General features: G+C 41.4%; 1 protein-coding gene across 18 annotated transcripts in view; it reads right to left on the reverse strand.

The window, feature by feature from the left end:
* The window catches only part of LOC138736875 (protein 4.1-like), a 297,080-nt gene that overhangs the window by 76,126 nt on the left and 194,045 nt on the right, over nucleotides 1-26,909 (reverse strand). For 17 of the 18 annotated variants that reach the window (XM_069887003.1, XM_069887002.1, XM_069887005.1 and 14 more), the window contains 2 exons: nucleotides 4,777-5,276; nucleotides 2,218-2,442 (listed from right to left, as the gene is read on the reverse strand). In XM_069887003.1, coding sequence (XP_069743104.1) covers nucleotides 2,218-2,442; nucleotides 4,777-5,262 — 711 coding nt within the window. In that variant the 5' untranslated portion in view covers nucleotides 5,263-5,276. The remainder of the gene's footprint in view (nucleotides 1-2,217; nucleotides 2,443-4,776; nucleotides 5,277-26,909) is intronic. The other variant, XM_069887018.1, reaches the window with a different exon arrangement.

A 26,909-nucleotide genomic window follows, 5' to 3' on the forward strand; every position in this document is an offset into this window, starting at 1 on the left:
TCCAACCTGTATTTGATCAACAATGATGGTGTTGCCTGCAAATTTATAGATTGCGTTGGATCCAAACTTGGCAAGACAGTCGTAAGTGTACAGGGAAAAGAATACACAGCTTTGGGATTGACCTGTCAATAGTCAGCAAGGGTACTTAAACTTTGTACTACTTTAACACCAAATCAATCTTGGCACTCATGATTGCTTTCTTCAGTCAAAAAACTACAGGTTCAGATTTACTGTCAAAGTACCTACATGACATCACATACAACCCCAAGATTCTTTCTTCTCAGGGCGAGGCAAAATGAACACTTATTGAGAGTGCAAAAAAAACCTGTATATAGCTTATACATGTGAACAAAAAGAGTGATAAACAGATAATAAATGTAAACAAATTGACTGTGCAATACAGAAATAATTTTTTTTTAATTAAGTGCATAAATAAGAGTCCTTAAATGAGTCCCTGATTGAGTTTGTTGTTTAGCAGTCTGATGGTGGAGGGGTAGCAGCTCTTCCTGAACCTTGTGGCGCAAGTCTTTCCTGATGGTAGCAGTGAGAATAGAGTATGCACTAGGGGGTGTGAATCCTTGATAATTTCTGCTGGTCTCTGATAGCAGCACTCCCTGTAGACATTCTCAATAGCAGGGAGAGTTTTGCCTGTGATGTCCTGGGCTGTGCCCTCTACCTTTTTGAGGGCTTTAAACTCAGGTTTATTCCCTATATACAGAAACACTCTGCCTTGACCAGCTTCAAGGCTTAACATGTTCAATTCCCTTTCTACCATGACTGGTTTTAAAATGCATGTTTGATTGAGCTATCTGAAGTGGTGCAGTGCACATGTATTGCATGATGGCTGTGTCCATCCAAAAAACACCTCAACAAACAAGATTTGCTAGCTATACAATTCCAAAATATTTTCTGACATAAACTCCACATTATTTTCCTTCAAAGAGAAGCTTAAAGTTAAATCCACCCTATATTAAAAAAAAACACTATCAGTTGATTTCCAGATACAAACTTCATTAACCACCAATATTATTATTGTTTCCTCACGGGAAACCTGTTATTTCTTTGAGTATCTTAAGTGCCAGTGATATGGAGGCTCTAAAGTATCCTTGGTCAAGCAAAGGAATCAGTTTGCCCTTAATAGGTCAGGCAACATCTGTGGGAAGAGGAACAAGAGTTAAATGCTCAAGTTGAAACAGTTTGATCAGAATTCCACATCTAATACGGAACTCATTTAAATAAATTTATTGTCAGCTGCACAAAAAGCTGAAATTATCCAGAGAAAACTTTGGTTGATCAACTATTTTATGAAACTTAAGGGAACTGAGACTAATACATTATACTGAAAATTCTAACTGTATAGATCAAGATATAAACTAATGAAGCAATTGTCAGAGAGTGAACCACTTGAGATGTCCATTTTCTACTGTCTTCACAAGATAGCAATCATTCCTTCTCTACCCCATATTTAGTCAGTATTGAATGATGACTGACCAAGACTAAAGTAGCTTCAAGCACAGAATTACTGACATCTTTGAAATATATTATACCCTGCTAATGCCAACTGTAATGATGTATCTACAGCTGCTATGGATGCAACGACTAACTTTTCTCAACAGAAGAATGTGAAGGAATTGTGTTTTGCACTCCAAATTGGCAAAGACTACCTTGAAATACAAGATACAAACAGACAACACTGGTAATATTTAGCCAGTCAGGCAACACTACAGATAGTGAAATGCAGTTTCTTACCTGAACATATTGTGCCATACAATTTCACTCACAGCAGAACACATAGGTTATGGCTGCAAAATGACCTACAATTAACTAGTGTATTTTCAAGGTGAAAATGTTACTGACAGCAATGTTCATTTATAATTGTGATCATTTATAGTGAGATTTTTTTCAAGTGAAGCTTTGAATAAAACATAAAATCAGTTATTAGGACAGTTGAGTAATCATTTCCACTAACAATGCAAGATTTTAAAAAATCATTCCCATGGATTCTAACAAAGAATACAACATTTTTCACATTTCAGGATATTTTGAAAGTGAACTCATTAAACAAATTGTGATTCATGCAACCTACATTCTGACAATCAAGTCTTCAAATATTTAACAAAATTTGATATTTTTAACCATGTCATCACAAATAAATCACATTATTAATCACACAACCAGTTAATATCACTATAATTTAAAAAAATAACAAGTTATTACCTCAATTTCATAGATAAACTCTGAACCATCCAGCATAAAGACCTTGCTATGCACAATATTAATCTTTCTGGAAATTTTCAGAGGGAATTTTTTGCTGTCATCTTCATCTTTCTGAAACTCCTCATCTTTGTTACTTTCATTCTTTTTCTCATCTGGTACCACTTCTTCAATGTTCTTATTTGCATCCTTTTCAACTGTTTCTTCAAGCTTTATCTCTTCTGCTGGCTGCAAAAGAGAATTTGATATAATTCAATAGGCTGCACAATATAGGCTCAACACCTTATTTTATTACAGATTTACGTAGAGCATTTCAAAACCAAAATATATATTTCTTTTATTGTTGCTGCATTTTAATCAATCAAAATACCACCACTTATTTTACAAACACCACAGTTTACAGCAGAGACAGTAAAATTAATTAGCCTTCAGAAAATGTGCTGTCAGTGCTAAATTTTAATGGAGGGACATTACATCCAATAGCTATGCACCATTAGATGCTCCGAGAAAGGCAGTCCCCAAAATTAAATACCAAATTACTGTCAGACCACAACTATATCAAAATTATGCCATGCAAAGCATTTAAGTGTATAATTAAAGTTATCGAGGGTAAAAAAAAAGTTTGCATCTTTCACACAATTCTTGTCAAATGCACTTCCCCAGATATACTCCTGTTTTTTTTTTAATTACTAGCCAAATTCACACTTGGCCTTTTTAAAACACCAGTCATTGCAAATTTAATTTTAAGTTTAAATTTCTTCACTTGTCTATTTGGGTGTCTTGCATCAGCCTAAGCAGTTTAAAATCAACCCCTCCGAATAAACCTCCAGCTATTGTTCTCAAAAGCTTAAAGTTAACCTTTCACTTCTGATTTCACTTTTGGTGATTCCATTGCTTTCTCATGTATTTCAATAGTCTTCCCTTATTCACTTTATTGTATCATTCTCAGGTCAAACTTATAAATCATACAGTGGCACAAAAGATAGTAATGTCTTTGAGAACAGTAACATATTGACATTTATATAGTAACTAATAAGATGCAAGACAGTTAACAAATCTGCAAAGTAATATCAATTTAAAGCAAGTCAAATAAAAAGCAGAAAATTTATTCAATTACCCAAGCCTTGTTGATTCAGAGCAGCTTCACCCTCCCAACAAAAGCCACAACTACCTCTGTCTGAAAACATTGTGTGGTAAGAATTCACCACTATGCCTGGTCCCTTCTATTTTGTTTCCTCTTATAATTTTCATTTCATTTCACATAAAGAAACTAAGTCCTGCCCATTGTGATGCACTGTTTCCTATATCTGGTTACTCTTTTTCTTCTTGTACTCCTCCTTACCTTTCCTCCCTTAACCAGTTACAAATGTCTCCTCCGAGTTTATTATCCAACTGGTCTCTGTTTTATTTTAAAAGTGGACAATTCATGAACTAGCCTTGGAATAATGGGCATGTCATTTAAAAAAAGATTTGTTACTGTACTTTGTTTCAGCAAAATCCACTAAAATAAGCACGTCTGTTCATCCACAGCACAATTCTATGAACAAACTCCTATTGCTCAAAGTTATCTTGTATATACATTACATTATACCCATCTTCTGTATCTGAGATGACAAACTTTAAACAGCTTTCAATGATCTAATATCAAAAAAAGACCAAGATTGCTTTTGCTATAGCTATGTTAAAATGAATCATATTTGGCAAGAACAATTATCCGAGCTTAATTACTCAAATTGCTTGCAGCTGTTAAGACTGCATCTTCTTTTTAAGAAAATTTTGGATGTGTAGACTTTAAAACTTCCTTCCAGTAGGTAGTTTCTCACCTCTATATTTGGACTATTGCAAACTAATCAATGTACTTTGATCATTTCAATAATATTTTAGTACTTGTTTAAAAATTATAGAAGGTGAACTAGATCGTCCACAGCCTTTTCTAATCTTGCAATCATCAAGTCTCTATCATATTAAAAGCCATTTAAAGTGACAGGAAAAAAAGGTATATATTTTACTATGTTACATTGAGATCATTCAGTATGGGTCCAACTTACACTGAATATTTACTTAGTTTTATTTGAGATACCAAACCTGTTGTTAATTTTCAATAGGTTTCATCAGGTTCACAGAATATTCATTCATAGGTTCTGGAGATTCTGCAAACATCTGATGGAAATAGTACGCATTAACTTGAAATAAGCCATTTTTCCTTTATACAGTAAATACTTCCTGGGCTGCTGTGTACTTCCAGCATTATCTGCTTCTTTTCCGATTTCTAGAATGTGCAGTACTTCCTTGTGGATTACACATTTGTTCTTGAGTTGTTTCAATATCCAAGTCTTTTTTCCCCCAATTTGCACAACATTGCAAAAATCAAATGATCAGAAATTTGTTAAACAGCACTGCACAAAAATCTAGATTTGGGATACAGATGAGAAATATTTAACAAAAAAACATAATTTGTGAAGTTAATAGGAGCACGTGTGTGAAATTGTTACACTATTACAAAATCCCATTATGACATGGCACTGAATTTTAAACTGCCAATTTTAATCATTTGTTCTATACCTGTATTTCTGCACTATTCAATGAATGCTTGTCCCCTGTGTCATCTATCTTGCTCCTCTCTTCTTCTGTTCCTTTCACCACTTCATCCTCTGATACACTCTTCACGAATTCTGGTTGTTTATTTTCTGAATTTTCATCTTTAGCTTGAATGTCCTCCTCAGTCTCCCTTTCTTCTGTCGTTTCAACCGGGATCTTTTGCTTTTTCAACCATCCAGGCAAAAAGCGAGACAACCCTTTGCCACCCAATTGATCCTTCTTGTCACTACTAGAAGAGGTGGTCTGAGTACTTGAATTGAAAGCTGCATTTAATCCTTGTTCTTTCGGAGGTTGTGTTGTGGATTTATGCTCCTCATCTTGCTGAATTTCTTCTTCTGGTTCTTCATTTGGACTTGTGGGCTTGTCAGGATTTGATCGTTCAGAATCGTCTTCTTCAATTTCTTTCGATTCCTCCTTTACTTGAATTGTAGATCCAACTTCAGTGGTCATGATAATACGCTAAACTGTCAATGAAAAAAAAATCACCAGATTAAGAAAAAGCGCTAAAAAGCAATCACCAAATTTCTAAATGAAAGTTCTCACTTGATCCATACAAATTATGATCAAACTCTCAATTATGTTTTTTTTAAAAAAATAATTTCATGTTGAATTTGAAGGATTGAGAACTTCAAATTCCTGGGTGACAACATCTCTGATGATCTATCCTCAGCATCCATGTAGATGCAATTATGAAGGCTCACCAGCAGCTATACTTTGTGAGGAGTTTGAGGAGATTTGGTAAGTCACTAAAGACTCTCGCAAATTTCTACAGGTGTCCTGTGGAGAGCATTCAGATTGGTCCCAATGCATTGGACAGGAAAAGACTACAGAGAGTTGTGAACTCAGTCAGTGTAATCATGGCCATCGATCTTAATTCCATCAAGAACATCTACAAAAAAGTGTTTTAAGAAATCAGCCTCTATCTTCAAAGACCCATGCCACCCAAGCCATGCCCACTTCTCACTGCCACCATCAAGGAGATACAGGAGCTTGAAGATGAATACCCAATGGTATAAAAACTGCAAATCTGAACAAAGTAAATGCAAAATTACAAGAGAAAGCTGCAACGTTTTAGCGCTAAAATGGGAATGTTTAAACTGAAAAAAATGAACATGAGCCGTACATCAGGCACAGAAAACAGACATGTAGCAGTGAGAGAGACTCTGGTGAGAGTCAGAGGTAATTTTATCTCCTACCCTATAAACCAAACTGTCCCAATAGAACTACAATTTCCCCATGCTCCTGTCCACCAAACTAGTATCATCGTACCTCCCTTCTATTTTGACCTCCTGATCCAGTCCCTTCCTACCCAAATGTCCTCCATCACTTAAATAACTTCCAGTTTCCTGGTCTCTTCCATTTCATTTGCACTATCCACGCCAAATTTCTATACAACTCCATCCCCCATATTGAAGGTCTCAAAGCCCTTTGTTTCTTAACAACAGACACAACCAGTCTTCCTCCACCATCACCCTCATTCACCTGGCAGAATTTATTATCACTCTCAATAACCTCTCCTTTGACTCATCCTACTTTCTCCAAGTCAAAAGGGTTATGCACAGGTACCCACATGGGTCTTATATCTGCCTGCCTTTTTGTTGGCTATTTGGAGCAATCCTTGCAACAAGGCTGAACTGGCAAGGCTCCTTAATTTTTCCTCCACGACAACAGCAAGTACACTGGTGCTGCCTCCTGCACCCATGATGAGCTAATCAACTTTAGTCACTTTGCTGCTAACTTTCACCCCTACTTCAAATTCACTTGGTCCATTGCTGGGAACATTTCTTGATCTATCTCCATCTCGGGCTACAAACTCTACAGATATTTTCTTCAAACCGACCAACTCCCATTTAGCTTGACTACACCTCAACACACTTGTCCCCTGTAAGGATTCTATTCCCTTCTCTGAATCCCTTCCCTCCATCATATCCGATTCCAGGTTGAAGTCTTCCATTCTAGATATCTGAGATGTTCCTCCTTCCAAAAAATTGTGGCTTCCCCTCTACTGCCATCAACTTAGTCCTCACCAGCTCTATTTCTTCCTTCCACCCCAAGACCCAGTAAAGAGAGGGCTGCCCTCGTCCTCATCGACCACCCCACCAGCTTCCATAGCCAACAAATTATACTATACAATTTCCATCATCTACAAGATGCAGTCACCAGACACATTTTCCCCTCATCTACTCATCCCTTCGCAGAAATTGCCCCACCAGTACCTACCTACTTTGTAACTGTACCAAATGCTACAGTTGCACCCACACCTCCTCTCTCACCACCATTCAGGCTCCAAACAATTCCTTGCAAGTGAATCAACACTTCACTTGTGAATCTGCACGTGTTAACTCCTGCATCCAATGCTCCCATTGTGGCCTGTCTACATTGGAGACTGGAAGCAGACTGGCAGACTGGAGATAGTTTTGTTGAATATCTTCGCTCAATCCCACTAAAATAATAAGGATCTTCTTGTGGCCAACCCATTTCAATTCCACACACTCATGTCTATCCATGGCCTCACACTGCCAAACCAAGAATACATGCAAATTAGAGTTACACTTAATATTCTGCCAGGGCACTTTTTCAATTAGGTGGCATTAATATAGATTTCTCCAGTTTTCATTAAATTCCTTCCCAGTCTCCTTTCCTCCTGCTCCCCACCCCCTCCTCTCCATCCAGAAAGCTTTCCCCTCCCCATCACCTCAGCTTTTTTCCTCATTCCCTCCCACTCATTTCAACATGTGACCTCTCACCTGCCCCTTCCTCCTCTCCTTGCTGTGTTATTCAGGCTCCTGCCTTCTATTTGCTCATACAATGACAAAGGGCTCAGTCCTAAAACTTTGGTTACCCTTTACTTATAAATGCTGGATGACCAGTTTAGTTTCTCCAGCTCTTGTATATTGCATGTAGCAAAAAAAGTAAGGCAGAAATGGTTCAATGCAACATTGTCAGAACAGAGGCAAAGATATCTTGCTACAAGTACAAGACCACATAGCAGCATACTTGGGCTGTGCACAATTCTAGTTTCCTTTCAGAAGAAAGGATATACCAAGCACAATGAAAGTACAATAAAAGTATGCCAGACTAATTCCCGAGACAAGAGGACTGTTGTATAAGAGATGTGGTTGACCAGGATTGTATTGACCATGCTTAGGACTGAGATGAGAAACAAAGAAAGTTTCACTCAGAAGGTGGCAAGTCTGTACATTTCTATTACTGAAGGCAGTGAAGTCCATGACTCTGATAACACTTGAGGTAGTAAATAATATTTTTTTTAAAGACACATTGATTCAAATGATACAAGCAGAGTGAATTGTTGCTTCTTCTGTGCATCCAGTACAAAAGAGTAAACTCCTCAGCAGGAACAACATTGGTGAACCATGATAGGCCAAGTTTCAGATAATTATCTGAGTCTCTCATTATTATCCAAGTAAAAATTACATTCAAATGCATATCAATTACTTCCACAATGATCCATTCAAGGACAAAATAGATAAAGTGCTTCTTTTACCCATGATTGAATTAGTTCATTGAATTGTCACTTTACTGTTGAGAGGAAAAAAATAACTAGTTTTAACTGTAATCTTTTTGCTACCATAAATAAGGAAACATTAATTGATTTGTAGACTGAAAACAAGGTCAACAATATTACAAACATTTAATCTAATTAGCAAAGAATTGGAGGGGGGAAGAAAGTAAAACTAAAAGAATTAACTGTTGATCTGAAATAAAAATGATCAAATTACATTCAAAAATAATTTTCAGAAGATAATTGAATAAATACTAGGAAGGGAAAACAAATTTGAAATTTGCAAACTTTACTGGTGTGCAAAGAATGTGAATGTGTCAACAGACAGCCACTTGCTACAAATTCAAAGACGCTTTGCTTTGGTTATTCATTGGCAGCGAGTCATTGCATAGTTTGTAGAATGTCTTGATTCTTTCAGACCTTTGCTTCGATAATTATGCTTTCCACTGACATTTTCTAAAATTTCAGTGTAGGTGGTAACATAACACAGATCTCCAGCACCAACTCAAATTGTGCGCTTGGTTCTGATGAAGTTCTGAAGATCATTCAGATGTTTGCTGGAACCCTTTTATAAAGCAGAGCTTAAAAGATTTTACCTAAGTTCATGAACATCCTGCAAACAATAGTTTAAAAAATACTGAAGATAACCACCTGCACAGAGAAGTTAGATAAAAGGGTTTGACCTGACACTAAATGGGATGCCTACATTTTATTTGAAGGTGCATTAAATTTCTTGTCACAGTGCCAAAATAAGGCAAATTTACAATTTTGTACAATACAGATTTAAAAATGTGTACTGGGGAATTTAAGTCTTTCTAGAGCCCAGCTAATTCTCAAGATGGCCACTCTTCAGGGCCTGCCTCAAAGCATTTGAGGCATTTATGCTATTCAAAGTGAGAAATAAAAGTTATGTGAACAATTTCATGTGGTTCAGAGCACAATGAAAATGTCCTCTTATTGTGGCGTTGATGGATGAACAAGAGTGATCAAAAGTGTAAAGTATCTGTCCTCCTGAACAAGATCTGCTCTTCACCATATGTTGCCTGATGTACCAAGTACATCAGCAATGCCCACTTCAGTTGCATTTTTATTGAGTAATATACATTTGCTTTTGCAACATTCCATGGAATTAGTTGATCAGTAATCAACAAACTGGAAGTCAGCTGAACATGGGTGCCACTGACTCAAGGCAAACATCCAATTAGCTTGGCAAATATTAACAGTAGTGGAAGACTACCCGATCTGGTGACTTTTCTTGTGCAGTTATTAATTATTCCCAGAAAATCTCTTATAAATAGATATATACCAAGTCAGAGGTCTCATGTATGCCAGGCACATTTGGGGCAGAGGTCCAGGAAAAAAATCTGTTGCTGATACCAACTGTGAGGCAGAGACACAGCACTGGTCTTCAGGTTCCAACGACCTAGTCCAAATGCAGGCGACTCTGCACAAGCTTTAAACAGCCTGTTATAGGGGCCAACACGGTTTTTAATTAAAATCCTGCAACTGCGGGGTCTGGGCCCGAGATGGCAGTGCCTATCCTTAGCAGCAGCCACAAGGGGTTGCAGACTCCAAGGTAGCACCGGATTGGTGCAGGGCACCAGAAATAGAGAGAACACCCCCCCCCCCCCCTCACACACACAACCGTTGAGAAGGAGGAGCAGAGGAGACAACCCTACAGGATGGAGACCATGGCAGCAAACCAGCAAGGGGCTCAGAGCTGAAGGGCCCACAAAGCTGTGGGCAGTCAGCGACCTGCAGTCAATGGAATCACATGGGTTGAGGGCAACTTGGAGGTTAAAGTATTCATACAGGATGTTGGCTGCTGAAGATTGACTCATGGGAGCCAGGTATTGATATTGGAACAGGGATTGTGAGGGTGCTAAGGGCAAGAAGGGATCCCGAAAAGCCTCAAGACCTGAAGGCTTCCTAATCGTGTCAGAGGCTTGGATCTAGAGCTCAGGTTCTCGATGGATGGAACAGGAATCTTATGTGGCTACAGAGGCTATGGGAGTGTCTTTGAAGGGTCTCTCTTTCATTACTTTCTCATAGCAAGGGGTATCGGGCAATACTAATGGTGACTCTTCGTCTGCCTTATGGCAGGCAAAGGCAAATTTTATGTAATGTTACATTTTCTCTCTCATTGCATGACAATAAAGAAATCTTGAACAAAAGGAACAAAAAAAACACTGTCAGGTAACATCAACAAATCTGATGCTTCTTCAAACACTACAACTCTCATTACTCTCAACCTCATCTTATACAAACCCTCAATCTCCAATTCAAAACTCAAGTTTGTACATATAGCATACATACATTGCTTTAATGCATGTTTTATCTTCTCCTTTTAGACAAAAACTGCTAGAATCAGAGACATGGGAGGATAACCATGTCAAAAAATGCAGTTTGGAGGTGGTCTTCATAAATAAAGGGATATCTCCTCCCTAATTTGAGACAAATTTCAGCAACAATTCAGAAATTAAAGTCAGACACCAGGATTTCATCACTGTAACAGTGGGTGTGTACAAAAACGTGAATTTCCATTTCTTTGTGCCCCTTCCAGAAGTGAAGTTATTTAGGGCAAAGCAAGCTGCAAATATTAACTGAAACAAAATGACCAATTTTCAGTTGTGTGACTTAAAATTGTGCAAAATCATACACAAAAAAACCATACATCATATAACATTTTTCTTTTGGTAAACTATGCTTATATTATATTTTGTGTAATCTACTTCAAGTACCAAGTTCAACCAAGATAATATTTCAGTTGACTCAAGGATAATGTTCCCAACCACAACTCCAAATGAAGCAGTTTTCAAAAAAATAATTAAAATGCAAAATTCCATTGAGGTTGACTCCATTAAAGCTGAATTAATAAATAGAAGGGAGAAAGGAAAAGGATGCAGGGACAGTGTTAGTAGTTGTAACAAACATGGAGAAACCACTATAATAAATGGCATAAAGCAGAAAAATTGGTATATCTTTTTCACATTCTAGATAAAAGTGAAGGCTCTGAACCAAATTTATAATATATTCCAACATCACCAAATTTCATACAAACTGTAGCTACACATCAAGTAGTTTTGACAGAATAAATCCCAAATCCAAGGAGTCACTATCTCAAAGGACCTTTCCTGAACCCAACATACTAATGCCATCGTGAAGAAAGCACATCAGCGCCTCTACTTCCTCAGATGTTTGCTATGACAAAGCAAACCTTAGCAAACTTCTACAGATGTTTAGTGGAAAGTGTGCTGACTGGCTGCATTATAGCCTGATATGGGGACACCAGTACCTCTGAACAGAAAGCACTGCTAAAGGTAGTGGACACAGCCCAGCACAACACAGGCAAAACTTGCCCCTCCATCGAACAAATCATAGAATGCTTCAATCGGAGAGCAGCTGCAATCATCACTACTTAGAAGATGTTGTTCTCGCTGCCATCATCAGGAAAGAGGACATATGCCACAAACTTGCATCACCAGGTTCAGAAACAGTTAAGATCCCTCCACCATCAGAAAATCTCAAGGACCCTTACTTTGCACATTTGTAGCTGAATATTTTTTCTATTTTGAGCAGTTTATTCACATTTCTTTTTTGTGTACACTTTTTTCTTGAGTAGTTTGCACAACCGATAAGTAGCAATTTTGCTTGGCCCACAGGAAAAAGAATCTCGGGGTTGTATGTGATGTCATGTGTGATCCCTGACAATAAATCTGAACTTTGTCTTTGAAATTACATTTCAAGGTCTCTCCTAAACATTTTGAAGGACTTGTCAATGTCATGATGACTGAATTGGAGAAGGTCTCATTTATGGCTATTTCCCCAGTTATTGTGCAAATTCCAGGTAACAGCCATGTTAAACAAGCTTCAGAATCAGAAATTCCATTCATTTCTAGAGAATACCATAGAGGGAAAAAAAAAAACTACGGTTAAATTTGAAGATCTCAACTAATTTCTTCTACCCATCCTTTAGAATAACAGACCATAACTTTAATGAAGAGGCAATCCACCTAGACCCATCTCCCATGCTCCAAAAAAAAACAAGGCAAAGAAACCTCAATGGTGAGAAACTCGTGGATCAGTTTAATTTGCTTCTGCCAGGCAATTGAAAGTTAATAATACAGCACATCTCTAACGTACAATTCTTGGATAAGCATTTGCATTTGAATAAAATATTAACTGCTGCAAAAGTCTACAGATTGTTGTTAAATAACAGATAATCTGATGATTAATCTCAGAAGTGCAATGAAATGAGGAATCAAATTCCAGGAATTAGGATCCGAAAGAAAAAACTGGCAATGCACATCAGTCAGGGTAGTATACAGTTGAGGGGAAAGTCGACAGTGTGTCCTTCTGCAGATGCTGCCCTTTTCCTTCTTTGAGGCAGAGGTCTGACTCAGGAGTAATTTGGGTGAATAATAGCAAAGCATTTTGCAGGTGACATACTGGAACCACTGTGAATTAGTGGTGGGGAAAATGAATGTTTAGTATGGTATGTGGGATACCACTCAAACAGACTGCTTTGTTCTAGACGACGAGAAGCTGCTTCTGAGTTGCTGGCCCTATGCAATCGCCAATGAACAACCTCACTTCTGACATGAACATGGATGAAAGCAAGGTGAAGATGGTCAGACTTGGGATACTTATCCATTCAACATATGTTGTGATGTCCTGGGGGCAGGAATGATTAAATATAATTAAATTCTGACAAAACAGCTTAGTATGAAGCAAGAATCCATCCACGCAAATTTTAACCTGTTTTGTTCCCCATCATCCAGTTTTACTAGGAACCCCACCCCCATTCCACACTTTTTAGTTTAATTCCACCTTCATGTTCTGGAACATCACCTCTGGAATTTGTTTGGACCAAAGCTGTCATTTGTCTGATGCTGAAAAGAGCTGGCAAAACCAATAAATGGGCATTGATGAAGAGGTCATTTATGTATAAGTGTTGTGCGACTTAGGGACATTAAGGACAGCTGATGATTGAGAGGAGATGAAGTCAGAATTATCCTGCTTTTTGTGAAGAGGCACGCCAAGGCCATTTTCTACATTGTCGGTTGATGCTGAAACTGTACTGGAACTGCTTTGCTGAAGTGGTGCAGAGAGAGATGGGGGCAGGGGATATTAAGGAAAGGAGGCAGAGGTTACAGTCAAATTTCTTAATGGAAGCATTCCTTGAGGTTTCAAAACTTCAACATCAAAGTTGGACCCCAAAATAGTTCCCATCTGTAGAGCAGAAAAACTTGTTCTTTCATCCAGCGGATGAGCTAGAATTACCACTTTTTGATATGGCAAAAATAAACTGTACTCAACGTATACATGTCTCCAAATTATAGGAAAGATATCAATAAGGTAAAGGGTGCAGAGATTTACTAAAATGTTGCCTGGATTGCAGTATATAGAATACGGAGAAAGATTGAGTTGACTGGGTCTTTATTCAATGGAGCATAGAAGGTTGAGAGGGGATTTGATAGAAGTATATAAAATTATGAGGGGAATAGATAGAGTGGATGTGAATAGGCTCTTCCCCTTGAGGGTAGGGGAGATTGGAACAAGGGGTCATAAGTTAAGGGTTGGGGGAAAAACTTTAGGAGTGATATAAGAGGAAGCTTCTTAACTCAGAGAGTGGTGGCTGAGTGGAATGACCTTCCGGAAGAGGAAGAATCCATCCAGCATGAGTGCAAAGGACTGCATAGCTATCTAGAGCCCCATGATGGTTTATCCCTTCAAAACTCTGTCTGCACTTTTGTTCAATAGATGTCAAACTGAAATTCCGTTAGAAATGCTCAGCATCATATTCCTTTGCTAGGAGTCATACTTTCAATTTCACAGATCAGGCTATGAGAATGTAAATTCATTCATTACTTTTCATGTTTGGAGCAATTTAGAATTGAGGATTTAGCTTCATCCAATGTCTCCAAGCAGTTAATTATTTCTACATTTACTCAATTATTGCCATGCAGCTCAAATTGACAAAATATTGAAACATAGCATTTGATACATCTGTTTTCTTTAGTTGTGTTTTTAAAATACTGTCTTTGAGTCATTTGGACCACACAATATGACACCATAACAAAATGACTGAAACTTAATTATAAAGATTAGTTTTACAAGCTTCCTTCTACCTTTCTAAATAGACATTAAACAAGGCTACACCTTCTAAAAATAATTGGCAACACTATTTAAGGCCAATATAATTCCTCAATCAAGATCAAATACTGTAATCTCTGTTAATCATTTTCATTTTAAGACAATAGAAGAGTGAATATACTTCCAAGTAACTCCCAGATTGATGCATTTGTGAAATTCCAATGTGAACATACAAGATGTTATAAAAAAGAATTACTGCTCCTTCAGGATTGTATGACAAACATTCACACATATAAAATTAAAATTGGACATAAATTCTGCAGATTGAGCCATTATAAAAGGCAAGAAGTGCACACTGTGTATCATTTTTGCAATACTCAAACAAACTATTTTATCATCCCACTCCACTGAATATACAGTACAACTGGCAATAGTTAGCAGCCTGCGTTTAACTGTTACAGGTTTGTTTCCGTTTTAATCCAAAACTAAATTCTTGTCAACTGCAATCAATTATGTTTTCAGAAAGCAGCACAATTAAAATATTCTTGCATCAACTAATCTATTGTAGAAGAAAAAAAGATGTCAGAGAAAATACAAAATCTGTAAAAGCATTGGAATTAACAGAAAAGCAAATTCTACTCAAGAACATTGATATTTTTGTAACACAATTTGAAAACTAAACCGCTTACTTTGTTCCTGATGGGAGAAAAGACTGAGAAAGCTTGCTGGCACTACAATATGAAACGCATTCAAGCTCAAAAAAACCAGTGTTTTCTTCAACAATTTACTGAATAGCATTAGCTGCATCCAAGAACAAGGAAGTGTATGCATTGGTCAAATGAGACACTGTTGCTTGTCATTTTCACACTATCAATATAATAAAAGCTTTGTATTATTGTTTCTGGAACAACAGATTAAATAAATTTTAGCAAACTAAAAATACCAGCTTTAGGAAATGGGATGCTTTAAGATGTTGGACATATGCTTTTGGGCAGAGAGGCATCTTTGAATAGCTACTCTTCAAAACAGAATTAATTTGCCATTAGTGGCTTTGTGCATAATGAGGAAATCAGGTCATCTCCAAGTTGTAAAGACGTAGAGAATGTACTGAGACAAATGAAAGAGTAAGATCATGGTAAAACTTAACATTTTCATTTTTGTGTTTCAGCCATTGAGATTAAATCAGTAAAAACAGGTCAAAAGATAATAAGTGGTATCGGAATATGACCAGTACAGCAGAGATTTGTATGAAAACTATTATTAGGAAACTAACCATCTAATTCTCACCCCGTGACTAAAGAACTACAGGTTTCATTGCCAGAATTACTTGACATCATGATCAAGGAGGAAGCAATTGAGTTTTGGTGAGAGTTCATTAACCTCAGCAATAAACAGGATACTACAATCCCAAGATTTTAAAAAATATTTACAACACCATAGAAGCCGATTCCAGCCACTGAAATCTGTGCCTCCCAATTACATCTAATTAACCTACATGCCACGCATTTACTGGAGGGTGAGAGGAAAGCAGAGCACCCAGGATAACCCACACAGGTCACAGGGAGAATGTACAAACTCATCACAGTCAGTATCAGATTTGAACTTAGTTGCTAGCGCTATACTAATTGTACCACTTAAGAAAATAGAGGCAGCAGGAAGGAGGGGAATGAGGAATAGTTTTACCATTCTTGACTTTCAAGCAGATGGAAACAATGGAGTAAAGCACGAAAGCCTGCAGACACTGTGATTGTAGTCAAAAGAGATGCTGGAGGAAGTAACAAGTCTCGCGCAGTGTCCATAGGAGGTAAAGATAATTACTGTTTTGGGCTGAGTCCTTCCTCAAGGAATGAACAAAAAAGGAGAGGGACAGCAGGGAATAACAGAAACAGGAGAAGTTGATGTTAATGGCATCTGGTTGAAGAATGCCCAGATGGAATAAATTTGCAAATGGTCTCAGTGCATTAGATTATGGACAGGCAAGTTGGCACTGGGAGATCCACACTATTGTGGACAGAGCTGAGGTGCTGAATGAAGCCATCTCTAATCTGTGTCCAGGTTCTTCGATGAAGAGGACACCACAACAGAAGCACCAGATACAGTAGATGAAACCTGCAGATTCACAAGTGAAGCGTTGCTTCACTTGGAAAGACTATTTGCGGCCCCGAAGAGTGGTGAGTGAGGTGTTGGCGCAAGTGGTGCACCTCCTGCATCACAGGTGTGGGTGCCAATGGGGCAATTGGTGAGAAGGGAGCATTTCCTGCTGAAGGCAAGATGTGGTGGGATCACGTAAAAATGGTGGAAATGGAGGTGGATGATATACTATTTATGGAGACTGGTAGGTGAGGACAAGGGAATCTTGTCCTTGTTGCTTGTTGGGGCAGAGGGGTCCAGGACAGAAGCACATGGAATGGAAGATACGCGGATGAGGGCCAAGTTAATATTAGCAGAGAGAAAGCCACATTTTTTGAAGGCCACGTCCTAGAAGCAGATGCGATGGAAGAATTGAAAGGATCAGAATCCTTACAGCGGACAGGGCGTGAACAGGTAGCTATGGGAGTTGGTGGATTTGTAGATGTCTATTGAGTTTGTCCCTCGAGATCGAGGCTGAGAACAAGAAAAGGGAGAATATTGCTAGAGATGGGCCAGTGAATTTGAGATCGTTGGTAGCAAAGTGGATAAAGTCGAGGAGTGCATGAGGCAACACAAAAATAGTTATCGATGTCGCAGAGGAGGAATTGAGGAGCTGTGCCTGTGTAGGCTTGTAGCATGGACTGCTCCACATAGCCAACAAAAAGGCAGGCATCACTGGGGCCCATGCAGGTACCCCTTTGACTTGGAGAAAATGAGACGAGTCAAAGGAAAGGTAATTGAGGGTGAAGACAAGTTCTGACAGCCAGAGGAGGGTGGTGGTGTAGGGGGACTGGATGTGTCTGATGTCGAGAAAGAAACAAAGGGTTTGAGGTCTTCAATATGGGGGGTGAAGGTGTACAGCGAATGGATGTCCATGACAAAGATGATGTAGTTGAATTCAGGGACTGAAAGTTGTTGAAGTGGTGGAGGGCATGTGAAGTATGGCAGATGAGGATGTGGAGGAACTGAATTGGGGGGGGGGGAGAAGTCCTAAATCTTAGAATTTGCTGATCAGTTTTGAGGGGAAGGTATGAAATGTCAAACTGTAGTCAATGAAAAAAAAAGCATTCTGATAGCGAGGTTGGAATTAGTGTGGAGAAAATGAAGTGCCAGGCATTCCAAGGAGGTGAGATTGGAATGAGTGAGGGGAGTGGTGAAATCGAGACCACTGATACCTCAGCAGCAGTTGGAAATATAAAGATCCACAGCATGCAGTGAGCCAGAACAAGGTGGATCTAAAACAGGAAATGGGGTCTGTAGTGGGAGGGTGCAGAATCATAGTTGTAGAAATTAGCACAGAGATGGAGCTGACGGAAGAAGAGTGTAAATGGATTCCCTCCCGGGAATCCATTGTGTGAAAAGGTTGGCCCAGGAATTTTAAATGGGTCTACAGCCCCTACCTCATAGGCAAGGCCACAGACTCGGGTAATTTTCCTGGACCACCCTCTCCCTGCAATGTGAAAAGGCAAATGGCCAAGCAAGGGAAGTCTTGTGACGTCAGCACCTACGTGCTGCGTCACGTGATCAATTAAAATATTCATACCTCCTGAAAACAGCAGGCCACTTCAGCATGTCGTGACAGCAGCACAATGTGGGACAAATGGCCATAATCCCTCACACAGCTGGAACCTCTCTATATTTGTCGTGAATTTGGACCACAGTGTGAAAAGCCCGAGAGGTCCTGCATTCTCGGGAATTTCACAGGTCCAAGTAGAGTCACTGCTCGTCCAGTGGTGTGAAATGCCTAAAGAGATCCTGTAAGTATTGCCCGACACCCCTTACAGTACAAGATAAAGGGAAGCAAAAGGCAAGTCCTTCAGAGTCACCAAATGTCTAATGGATTCAGCTCCACTGCTCCTGCAGCCACAGACACGTAATTAATTAATTGGCAAACTGAGCTCCAGATCCAAACCTCTGAAATGTTCAGAAAGCCTTCAGCGCCCAAGGCCCTTTAGCAGTCCCTCTTATCCTCAGCAACCTCTCACATACCAGACTCCAGCAGTCCACAGGCCGTGCGGGACCCCCTACCACAAGTCACTTGCTGCAGCAGCAGCCTGTATAGGTTCCTCACTCACTGAGCCCCTCATTGGTCTGCTGCCTTGGTCACTGTGCTATTGGGTCATCTCCTTCTCAACAGGTGGCATTTCTCCCCATTTCTAGTACTCCCCAGAGTCTGCAACCACCACTATCTTACACGGAAACCTCAATTGCAGGATTTAACTTACAATCACTGTTGGCTTTTTTTAAAACAGGCTGTTTAAAGCCTGTATAGCGCCATTGGCATTAGGATCAGGCAGTTGAAACCTGAGGAGCAGCACTCCTCTCCGCTCTCTCGGGTTTGCACCAGCAATGAGATTATAGCAGCTACACCAGCACCACCAATTTTTTTTTAAACTTGATCCCAACATACTAATGTCATCTGAAGAAAGCACGTCAATGCCTCTACTTCATCAGGAGCTGGCAAAGTTTGGTACAACATTGCAAACCTAGAAAACTTGTACATGTTGGGAAAAGTGTGCTAACCAGCTACAACACAGCCTGGTACGGGGAGAAACCAACATCTCCGAGTGGAAAGACCTGCAAAATAAGTGTCTGTTTTAAATGCTCACAACTTTATCATCGCAGATCTCCAAATTAGAAGCAAACTCTAAATGGCTTTTTTCACTCATCATCATCGCTGTCTGGTGTGGAGGTGCCAAAGGACAGGAAATCTCTAGAGCTGTTAACTTAATCAGTGACATAAATCTTCAGTTCATTGAGGACATCTACAAGAGGCGATATCTTAAGAAAGCAACCTCTATCCTCAAGGACCCCCACCAAGGAGCCCATACCCTCTTCACACTGCTACCATCAGGAAAGAAATACAGGAGCCTGAAGATGAACACCCAGCATACAAGGAGTTTCCTCCCCTCCGCTATCAGATTTCTGAATGGACATGAACTCCAGACAACCTCACTTTCTCCCATTTTCTTGCACTATTTATTTTTGAAATAATTTATAGCAATTTTTGCACAGCAAGGCTGCTACAAAACAACCAATTTTGTGATACATTCATAACAATAAAAACATTAGCTTGACAGCAAAACCTATCCCATTGTGTTAAGGCATCTATAATTTGTCGATTGTGTATTTGGAGGCGCCTGCAAGCTCACACCAAGACACAAGAGAAACTTGTCCGTGAACTACTCTTTGCAGACGATGCCGCTTTAGTTGCCCATTCAGAGCCAGCTCTTCAGCGCTTGACGTCCTGCTTTGCAGAAACTGCCAAAATGTTTGGCCTGGAAGTCAGCCTGAAGAAAACTGAGGTCCTCCATCAGCCAGCTCCCCACCATGATTACCAGCCCCCCCACATCTCCATCGGGCACACAAAACTCAAAACGGTCAACCAATTTACCTATCTCGGCTGCACCATTTCATCAGATGCAAGGATCGACAATGAGATAGACAACAGACTCGCCAAGGCAAATAGCGCCTTTGGAAGACTACACAAAAGAGTCTGGAAAAACAACCAACTGAAAAACCTCACAAAGATAAGCGTATACAGAGCCGTTGTCATACCCACACTCCTGTTCGGCTCCGAATCATGGGTCCTCTACCGGCACCACCTACGGCTCCTAGAACGCTTCCACCAGCGTTGTCTCCGCTCCATCCTCAACATCCATTGGAGCGCTTACATCCCTAACGTCGAAGTACTCGAGATGGCAGAGGTCGACAGCATCGAGTCCACGCTGCTGAAGATCCAGCTGCGCTGGATGGGTCACGTCTCCAGAATGGAGGACCATCGCCTTCCCAAGATCGTGTTATATGGCGAGCTCTCCACTGGCCACCGTGACAGAGGTGCACCAAAGAAAAGGTACAAGGACTGCCTAAAGAAATCTCTTGGTGCCTGCCACATTGACCACCGCCAGTGGGCTGATCTTGCCTCAAACCGTGCATCTTGGCGCCTCACAGTTTGGCGGGCAGCAACCTCCTTTGAAGAAGACCGCAGAGCCTACCTCACTGACAAAAGGCAAAGGAGGAAAAACCCAACACCCAACCCCAACCCACCAATTTTCCCCTGCAACCGCTGCAATCGTGTCTGCCTGTCCCGCATCGGACTTGTCAGCCACAAACGAGCCTGCAGCTGACGTGGACTTTTTACCCCCTCCATAAATCTTCGTCCGCGAAGCCAAGCAAAAGATTTGGAGATTAGACAACTGTTTTTTTCATCTCATCAAAAGGCACTAAAATAACTTGACTTGTTCCTTTTTTAAAAAAAAAGGCCTCAGGTTCTTGCTCTGTGGTTTATGTTTGCTGCTTTGCTTTGAACCATGAACAAAAAGTGGCAAAGCTATTTGAAGTATGATCACATTTCAGGAAGTTACTGTGGTAAATAGTAACAAACATCAAAACATGTTCACCACTTTGGTATTGTGCAAACGTTTGCATGGACAAAACATTTTTTAATGGAATGGAACTTTTCAGCTGTTTATAACCAATGATTGACCAGAAGTGGAAACAATTATTAATGTTAGACGATGCACATTTTACTTGATAAAATACAGCATTCAAGCTGATGCCAGAATCCTTAATCTCATGAAATTTATAATTAGAAACTGGATGACAACAAAAGGCACTCAAAAAACTATTTTTTTTTCAAGTGTAAATTTTTTTGTCTGGAAATCATTGAGATAATTAATGGCTTCATATCAATAAGATGAAACAATGAATTTACATAAAACGGGAAAGGTTCACAAGTTTTTGAAAAATCACAAAACATAGCTGTTAAGTTGGTTTCAGCAATCATAAAGATAACATACAACCTTTGCTCATAGTATCACTTATCAGAGTACAAAAAATATTTCTGCCTGGTTTACATGCAATTCTTTTTGCTTCAAATCCCCTGATATTTTCTCCAAACAATATCTGTTCAATTGTGCAAGTTACATTTTCCCCATCTTGGAACCAAATAAACATTTACTCAGTTTTGAGTTTAGGTTATGCTTTTTTCAATACTTAAAGCAGCATTTCACAGTACGCAAAGTGACAGAATTCAACAATCGTAAACTCCCACAAATTGCAAGTTCAAGTTTATTGTCACATGTATCAAGTTGCAATGATGAAGTTGTCTTGCAAGCAGTCTTGCTGTACATCCCATATGTAATACAGCAATCAAAATGGTATAAAAGTATAAAACACAGGAAAAAAAAGTGTTAGAGTGTAGCGGCAGCGACACTGCGAACTGAAGGATCGCACACCCAGACGGGTGGAGTTCAGTGAGCAAAACTCATTTATTGCAGGCTGCCTGGCTGGTCTTATACTCCCAGCCCGGACCTGGCTGAGAACCATGCTGGGGGATGTCACATGGGTCGCCAAGCGCGGGCTTCTGAGCCCAGTGCCGAGGTTGGGAGGAAACCCCTGACAGTGCCATTTTGGCCGGCTGCCCCACTGCATGCATGACAAGAGGGGCCGGTTCGCCTGCCTAATGACGTGCCGCCACACAGCCCCCCCCCAGAACCGGCGCCAATGTCCTTTTTGCCGGGCGGCCTTGCTTCTTGGGCTGGGCCACAACTACTGGCTCATTGGGGTCGAGGTGGGCTGGCTTTAACCTGTCCACCATAAACAGTTCCCTCTTACCACCGATGTCCAGTGTGAAAGTGGATCCTGAACGCTGGACAACTTTGTACGGCCCTTCGTATGGTCTTTGTAGAGGTGCTGTGGACGGACCCCACCTGATAAAAACTTACTCTGCGGAGTACAGCTCGCTGGGGATGCAAGATGCCTGTGTGCCATATCTGGGCGGCAGTGGGGTTGTGAAGGAGTCCAACTGGGTCCAGAGGCGGGGAAAAAGACTGTGCAGTGACTGCTGGGGGTTATGAGGTGCGTTGACAAACTCACCAGGTATGGCTAGCGGTGCACTGTAGACCAGCTCGGCTGATGATACCTGTAGGTCTTCTGTGGGTGTCGAGCGGATGCCCAGGAGCACCCAAGGCATCTCGTCCACCCAGTCAGGGCCGGCGAGGCAGGCCATAAGTGCCAACTTAAGGCGGCGGTGCAATTGCTCAACTAGCCCATTGGCCTGTGGGTGATAGGCCATGGTGTGATGTAGCTTGATTCCCCCGTCAGTTGGTGAGCTGTGCCCAGAGCGCAGAGGTGAACTGGGCACCCCAATCACTGGAGAGATGGTTCGGGACACCGAACCGGGCAACCCAACTGTTCAAAAGCGCTCGGGAGCAGGAGTCCGTGGAGGCATCTGGCAACGGGATCACCTCGGGCCAACAAGTGGTGCAGTCTGTTAAAAGGAAATGGTTACCTCGGGAAACGGGTAAGGGTCCGACGATGTCCACGTGTATGTTGCTGAACCATTTCTAGACGTGTTCAAAATCTTGTACGGGCGCTCTGATGTGCCTGTGTACCTTGGAAAGCTGGCAATGGGTGCAAGTTCTGGCCCAGTCCGCAATCTGCTTCCGAAGCCCGTGCCAGATGAAATATTCTGCCACCATACGGACCGTGGACCTGATGGAAGGGTGGGAAAGGTCATGGATATGGTGGAAGACTTGCCTGCGCCACTGCTGGGGAACCACTGGTCGCGGGGTGCCAATGGAATCAACGCACAGGACAGTGCCCTCACCGTGAGGAGTCGGGAGGTCCTGGAATCGCAGGCCCGTGATGGCAGTCTCCTCATCGGACTTCTGGTCCCGGGCAAGTAGGTCAAAGTCGAGGCCGGGTGTCAGTTCATGTGAGGGTGTGTCGGCGACCACGTTGTCTTTCCCCGCCTTGTGCCGAATGTCGGTGGTGAACTCCGACACGAAGGAGAGGTGACGCTGTTGGCAGGCCGACCAGAGACCTCTTGCCATGGCGAGTGCCTGAGTGAGGGGTTTGTGGTCGGTAAAAATGGCGAAAGGCCTCCCCTCCAAGAAATAGCAGAAATGACGCACCACCAGGTACATGCCCAGCATCTCACGATTGAAGGCGCTATATTTGCACTCTGGCGGGCGAAGAAGTCAACTAAAGAATGCCAGTGGTTTCCACAGTCTGTTCACCTGCTGCTCCAGGATGGGGCCGACGGCTGTGGCAGAGACATCGACGGAGAGCGCCATATGCAGGTTGGTGCGTGGGTGGACGAGCAGGGTAGCCGTTTCGAGGGCATCTTTCATGGCTTTGAGTGCCCTGCTGGCCTCTGGAGTCCAGGTGAATGTCTCGTCTTTGCCCGCGATAGGGGAAAGAGCAGCTGCATGTTGCGCACAGCTCCTGGAATGAAGCGGTTATTGAAACCCGTGAACTCCAGTAGCCCCTTGAGGTTGTCTGGGCGTGGGAACTCCCTGATTGCAGCGACCTTCGTAGCGGCAGGTGTAGCTCCTTCAGCCGTGATGGTATGACCCAGGAACTGCATGAACTCTTTCCAGAACTGGCATTTAGCCAGATTGATTGTTAGGCCGAAGTCGGCCAGTCTGGAGATGAGGGTGCGCAGGTGAGACTTGTGTTGTGCCCGGTCTCTGCTGGCGACAAGGATGTCATCCAGGTAAATGAATATGAAATTCAAATCCCTTCCCATTGTGTCCATAAGGCGCTGGAAGGTCTGGGCGGTGTTCTTGAGCCCAAACGGCACGCGTAGGAACTCGAACAAGCCAAAGGGGGTGATGATGGCCGTTTTGGGTATGTCTCAGGGTGCACCGGGATTTGGTGATACCAGCGCACCAGGTCGACCTTAGAGAATACCCTCGCTCCATGCATGTTGGCCTTAAAGTCCTGGATGTGAGGGATCGGGTAACAGTCAGGTACTGTCGCGTCATTAAGCCATCGATAAGCCGGAGGCTTACAGGAGTACTGATGCCCAAGGACTTTTGAAGCGTTGAATGATCCCCAGCTCCCGCAGATGCAAGAACTCTTCCTTTGCTCTATGGAGCTTATCCGGCGGGAGCTGGCGTGCCTTGTCATGGACCGGCAGACCTTGGGTTGGGATGTAATGAATCACCCGGTGGCGTGGTGAGGCGGCGGAGAACTGCGGCTTGAGGAGGGACGGGAACTTGTCCAGGATACGCTGAAATTCGTCGTTGGGCGTGCTGACCGTGGCCATTTGCGGCTGCTCTGTGCGGGAGGCGTTGAGGCGAATGGATGGAAAGGTATGGGGCTCCACCAATCGCCTACCTCAAATATCGACCAGGAGTCCATGGGCGAGGAGGAAGTCGACACCCAGGATGGCGTTTTGGAGGGACAAAACGGTGAACCTCCATGAGAACTTCTGCTGGCCAATCTGGATGTGGACGGTCTTATCTTCATACGTTCGGATCTCCATCGAATTGGCTGCAAGGAGGGGAGGTCCTCGAGGCCGGTTCTGGGACTCGATGGCCGTGGCCGGGATGATGCTGATCTGGGCCCCGGTGACGACGAGGAAGCATCAGCCACTGACTAAATCCCACAGGTAGAGAAGGCTGTGTTCTTGACCAGTTAACCATTAACAGCGGCCGGCCTGGTCATTTCCCTGGAATGAGGAGGGCTGACAACACTTCTGAGCCTTGGTTCCCCAGCGCTGGTGGAAGAAGCAGAGGTCTGAAGTGGATGACTTGCTTCTAGCTATGCTCTTTGAGGCCCCTGTAGGGGCCGGGTGTTCCACCGCTGTGCTAGAGGAAGGCTTGGCGTGGTCATGCCCGTGACTTGTAACCTGCTGGACTGCTGAGTCCTCCGGGAATCGTTCGAGCCATAGCTCCTGAGGCTTTTGAACGACCTTCCTAGGGTCGACAAAGCTCTCCTGGGAGAGTAACGGCCGGATATCTTCAGGCAGATGGGAAAGGAAGATGCACTCGAAGAGTGGGCAGTTGGTGTGATCGCCCATGAGCGCGAGCATCTCATCCATCAACTCGATTGGAGTTCTGTCCCCCAAGGATTACTGTGAACATTTATTACCTAATGTATTTAATAACTTTTAATTACTTTACTATTATAATTTTTCTTTACAAATATCTGTATAGCTGCTGCAAGAATTTTGGTGCATATTCAAATTGTGTGTTGTGATTATCAGATAGTATGCCAAATTTCCTCAGGCTTCTGAGGAAGTAGAGGTACAGTACACTCTCTTGGCCATTACATTGGCATGGTTGAACCAAGATAAGTCACTAGACATGTTTCTGTCTCATAGCTTAATGCTGTCAACTATCTCAACAGTTGCCTGGAATCTGAAAATCTTACCAATTTAAACTTCCTCCATGGGAAGATAACTCTTGAAGCAAAGGTTTTTAAACCTGAAATATTGATCATTTCTTTTTCCCTGAACTCCTTAGGATTTCCAATATTTGTTTCATGCCATAATTCTATTTGACATAAATAAGCTTTATTCTTAAAATCTTGAAGTTTTAAAATTAAAAATAGGATTCAGGCAATGTTGTAAACTGAAAGCATTGCCTGAATTAAAAACTATTTGTAAAATATAAAACCAATTTCAAAAATAATAAAATAGTAATTGCACTGAAAATAATTTTCTAACATAATTGAAAAGAGCCTTGACTGTACTTCCTGCTGCTGACAAATACTTCCAAGCCTTGTTATTTTTATTTATGGTTAAACCAACAAGAAACTATTTGGAAGTTTAGGTAAGCTTTATTTCACTCTTTGATGGAAGATGAAAGTCGCAGAACCAGCCAGAAATGCTCATCTAACTCACCTCAAAACAGAATTTAATTATTTAACCATGTTTAAACTAAGGCTGCAGTTTGTGAGCTAAATTGTCCTGACAAAATCCAAACTAGGCACCATTGCAACGTGAAGAAATGCATTTAGCAGACCATCATTTGCATGGTTCAGCAATAGTGTCATCTATTAAGTCGGGTGGAAAATATTTTGTTACTAAATCATTTTAATATCTTTTGCAAACTCTAGTCATAGGTCATTATGTCAGTTTGTGGAGCCATCAGGCAGAACAAACAGAAGATTATTTGCAAGAGCTCACAAACAAGATGCTTTTCTCACTAATACTTTAATTGGATGACAATTCATGAGTTAGTGCTTAAGACAGCACACAAAAAAAAATAGAAATTGGAAAGAAGCACTAGTTCATTAGAGATGTGTGCTTTGACCTCCATTGAAATATTTTAGCAATTTTAATCAATAGTCAAAATCCAGATTTATTATCAGGACATGAATGGCATCACATACAACCCTGAAATTCTTTTTTCGCAGGTCAGGCAGAATTTCTACTCATCAGTAATGCAAAACTGCACAAGAAAAGTAAACAAAAATAAAAATGTAAATAAAGTACTAACAAACTGACTGTGCAGTACCGGAAATAAATATTCAAAATAACCTGCACAGAATCCTTAAACGAGTCTCTGACTGAGTTTGTTTTCTAGAAGTCGAATGGTGGAGGGATAGCAAC

This window comes from Narcine bancroftii, chromosome 6, assembly GCF_036971445.1.
Source record: "Narcine bancroftii isolate sNarBan1 chromosome 6, sNarBan1.hap1, whole genome shotgun sequence".
Taxonomy (NCBI): Eukaryota; Metazoa; Chordata; class Chondrichthyes; order Torpediniformes; family Narcinidae; genus Narcine; species Narcine bancroftii.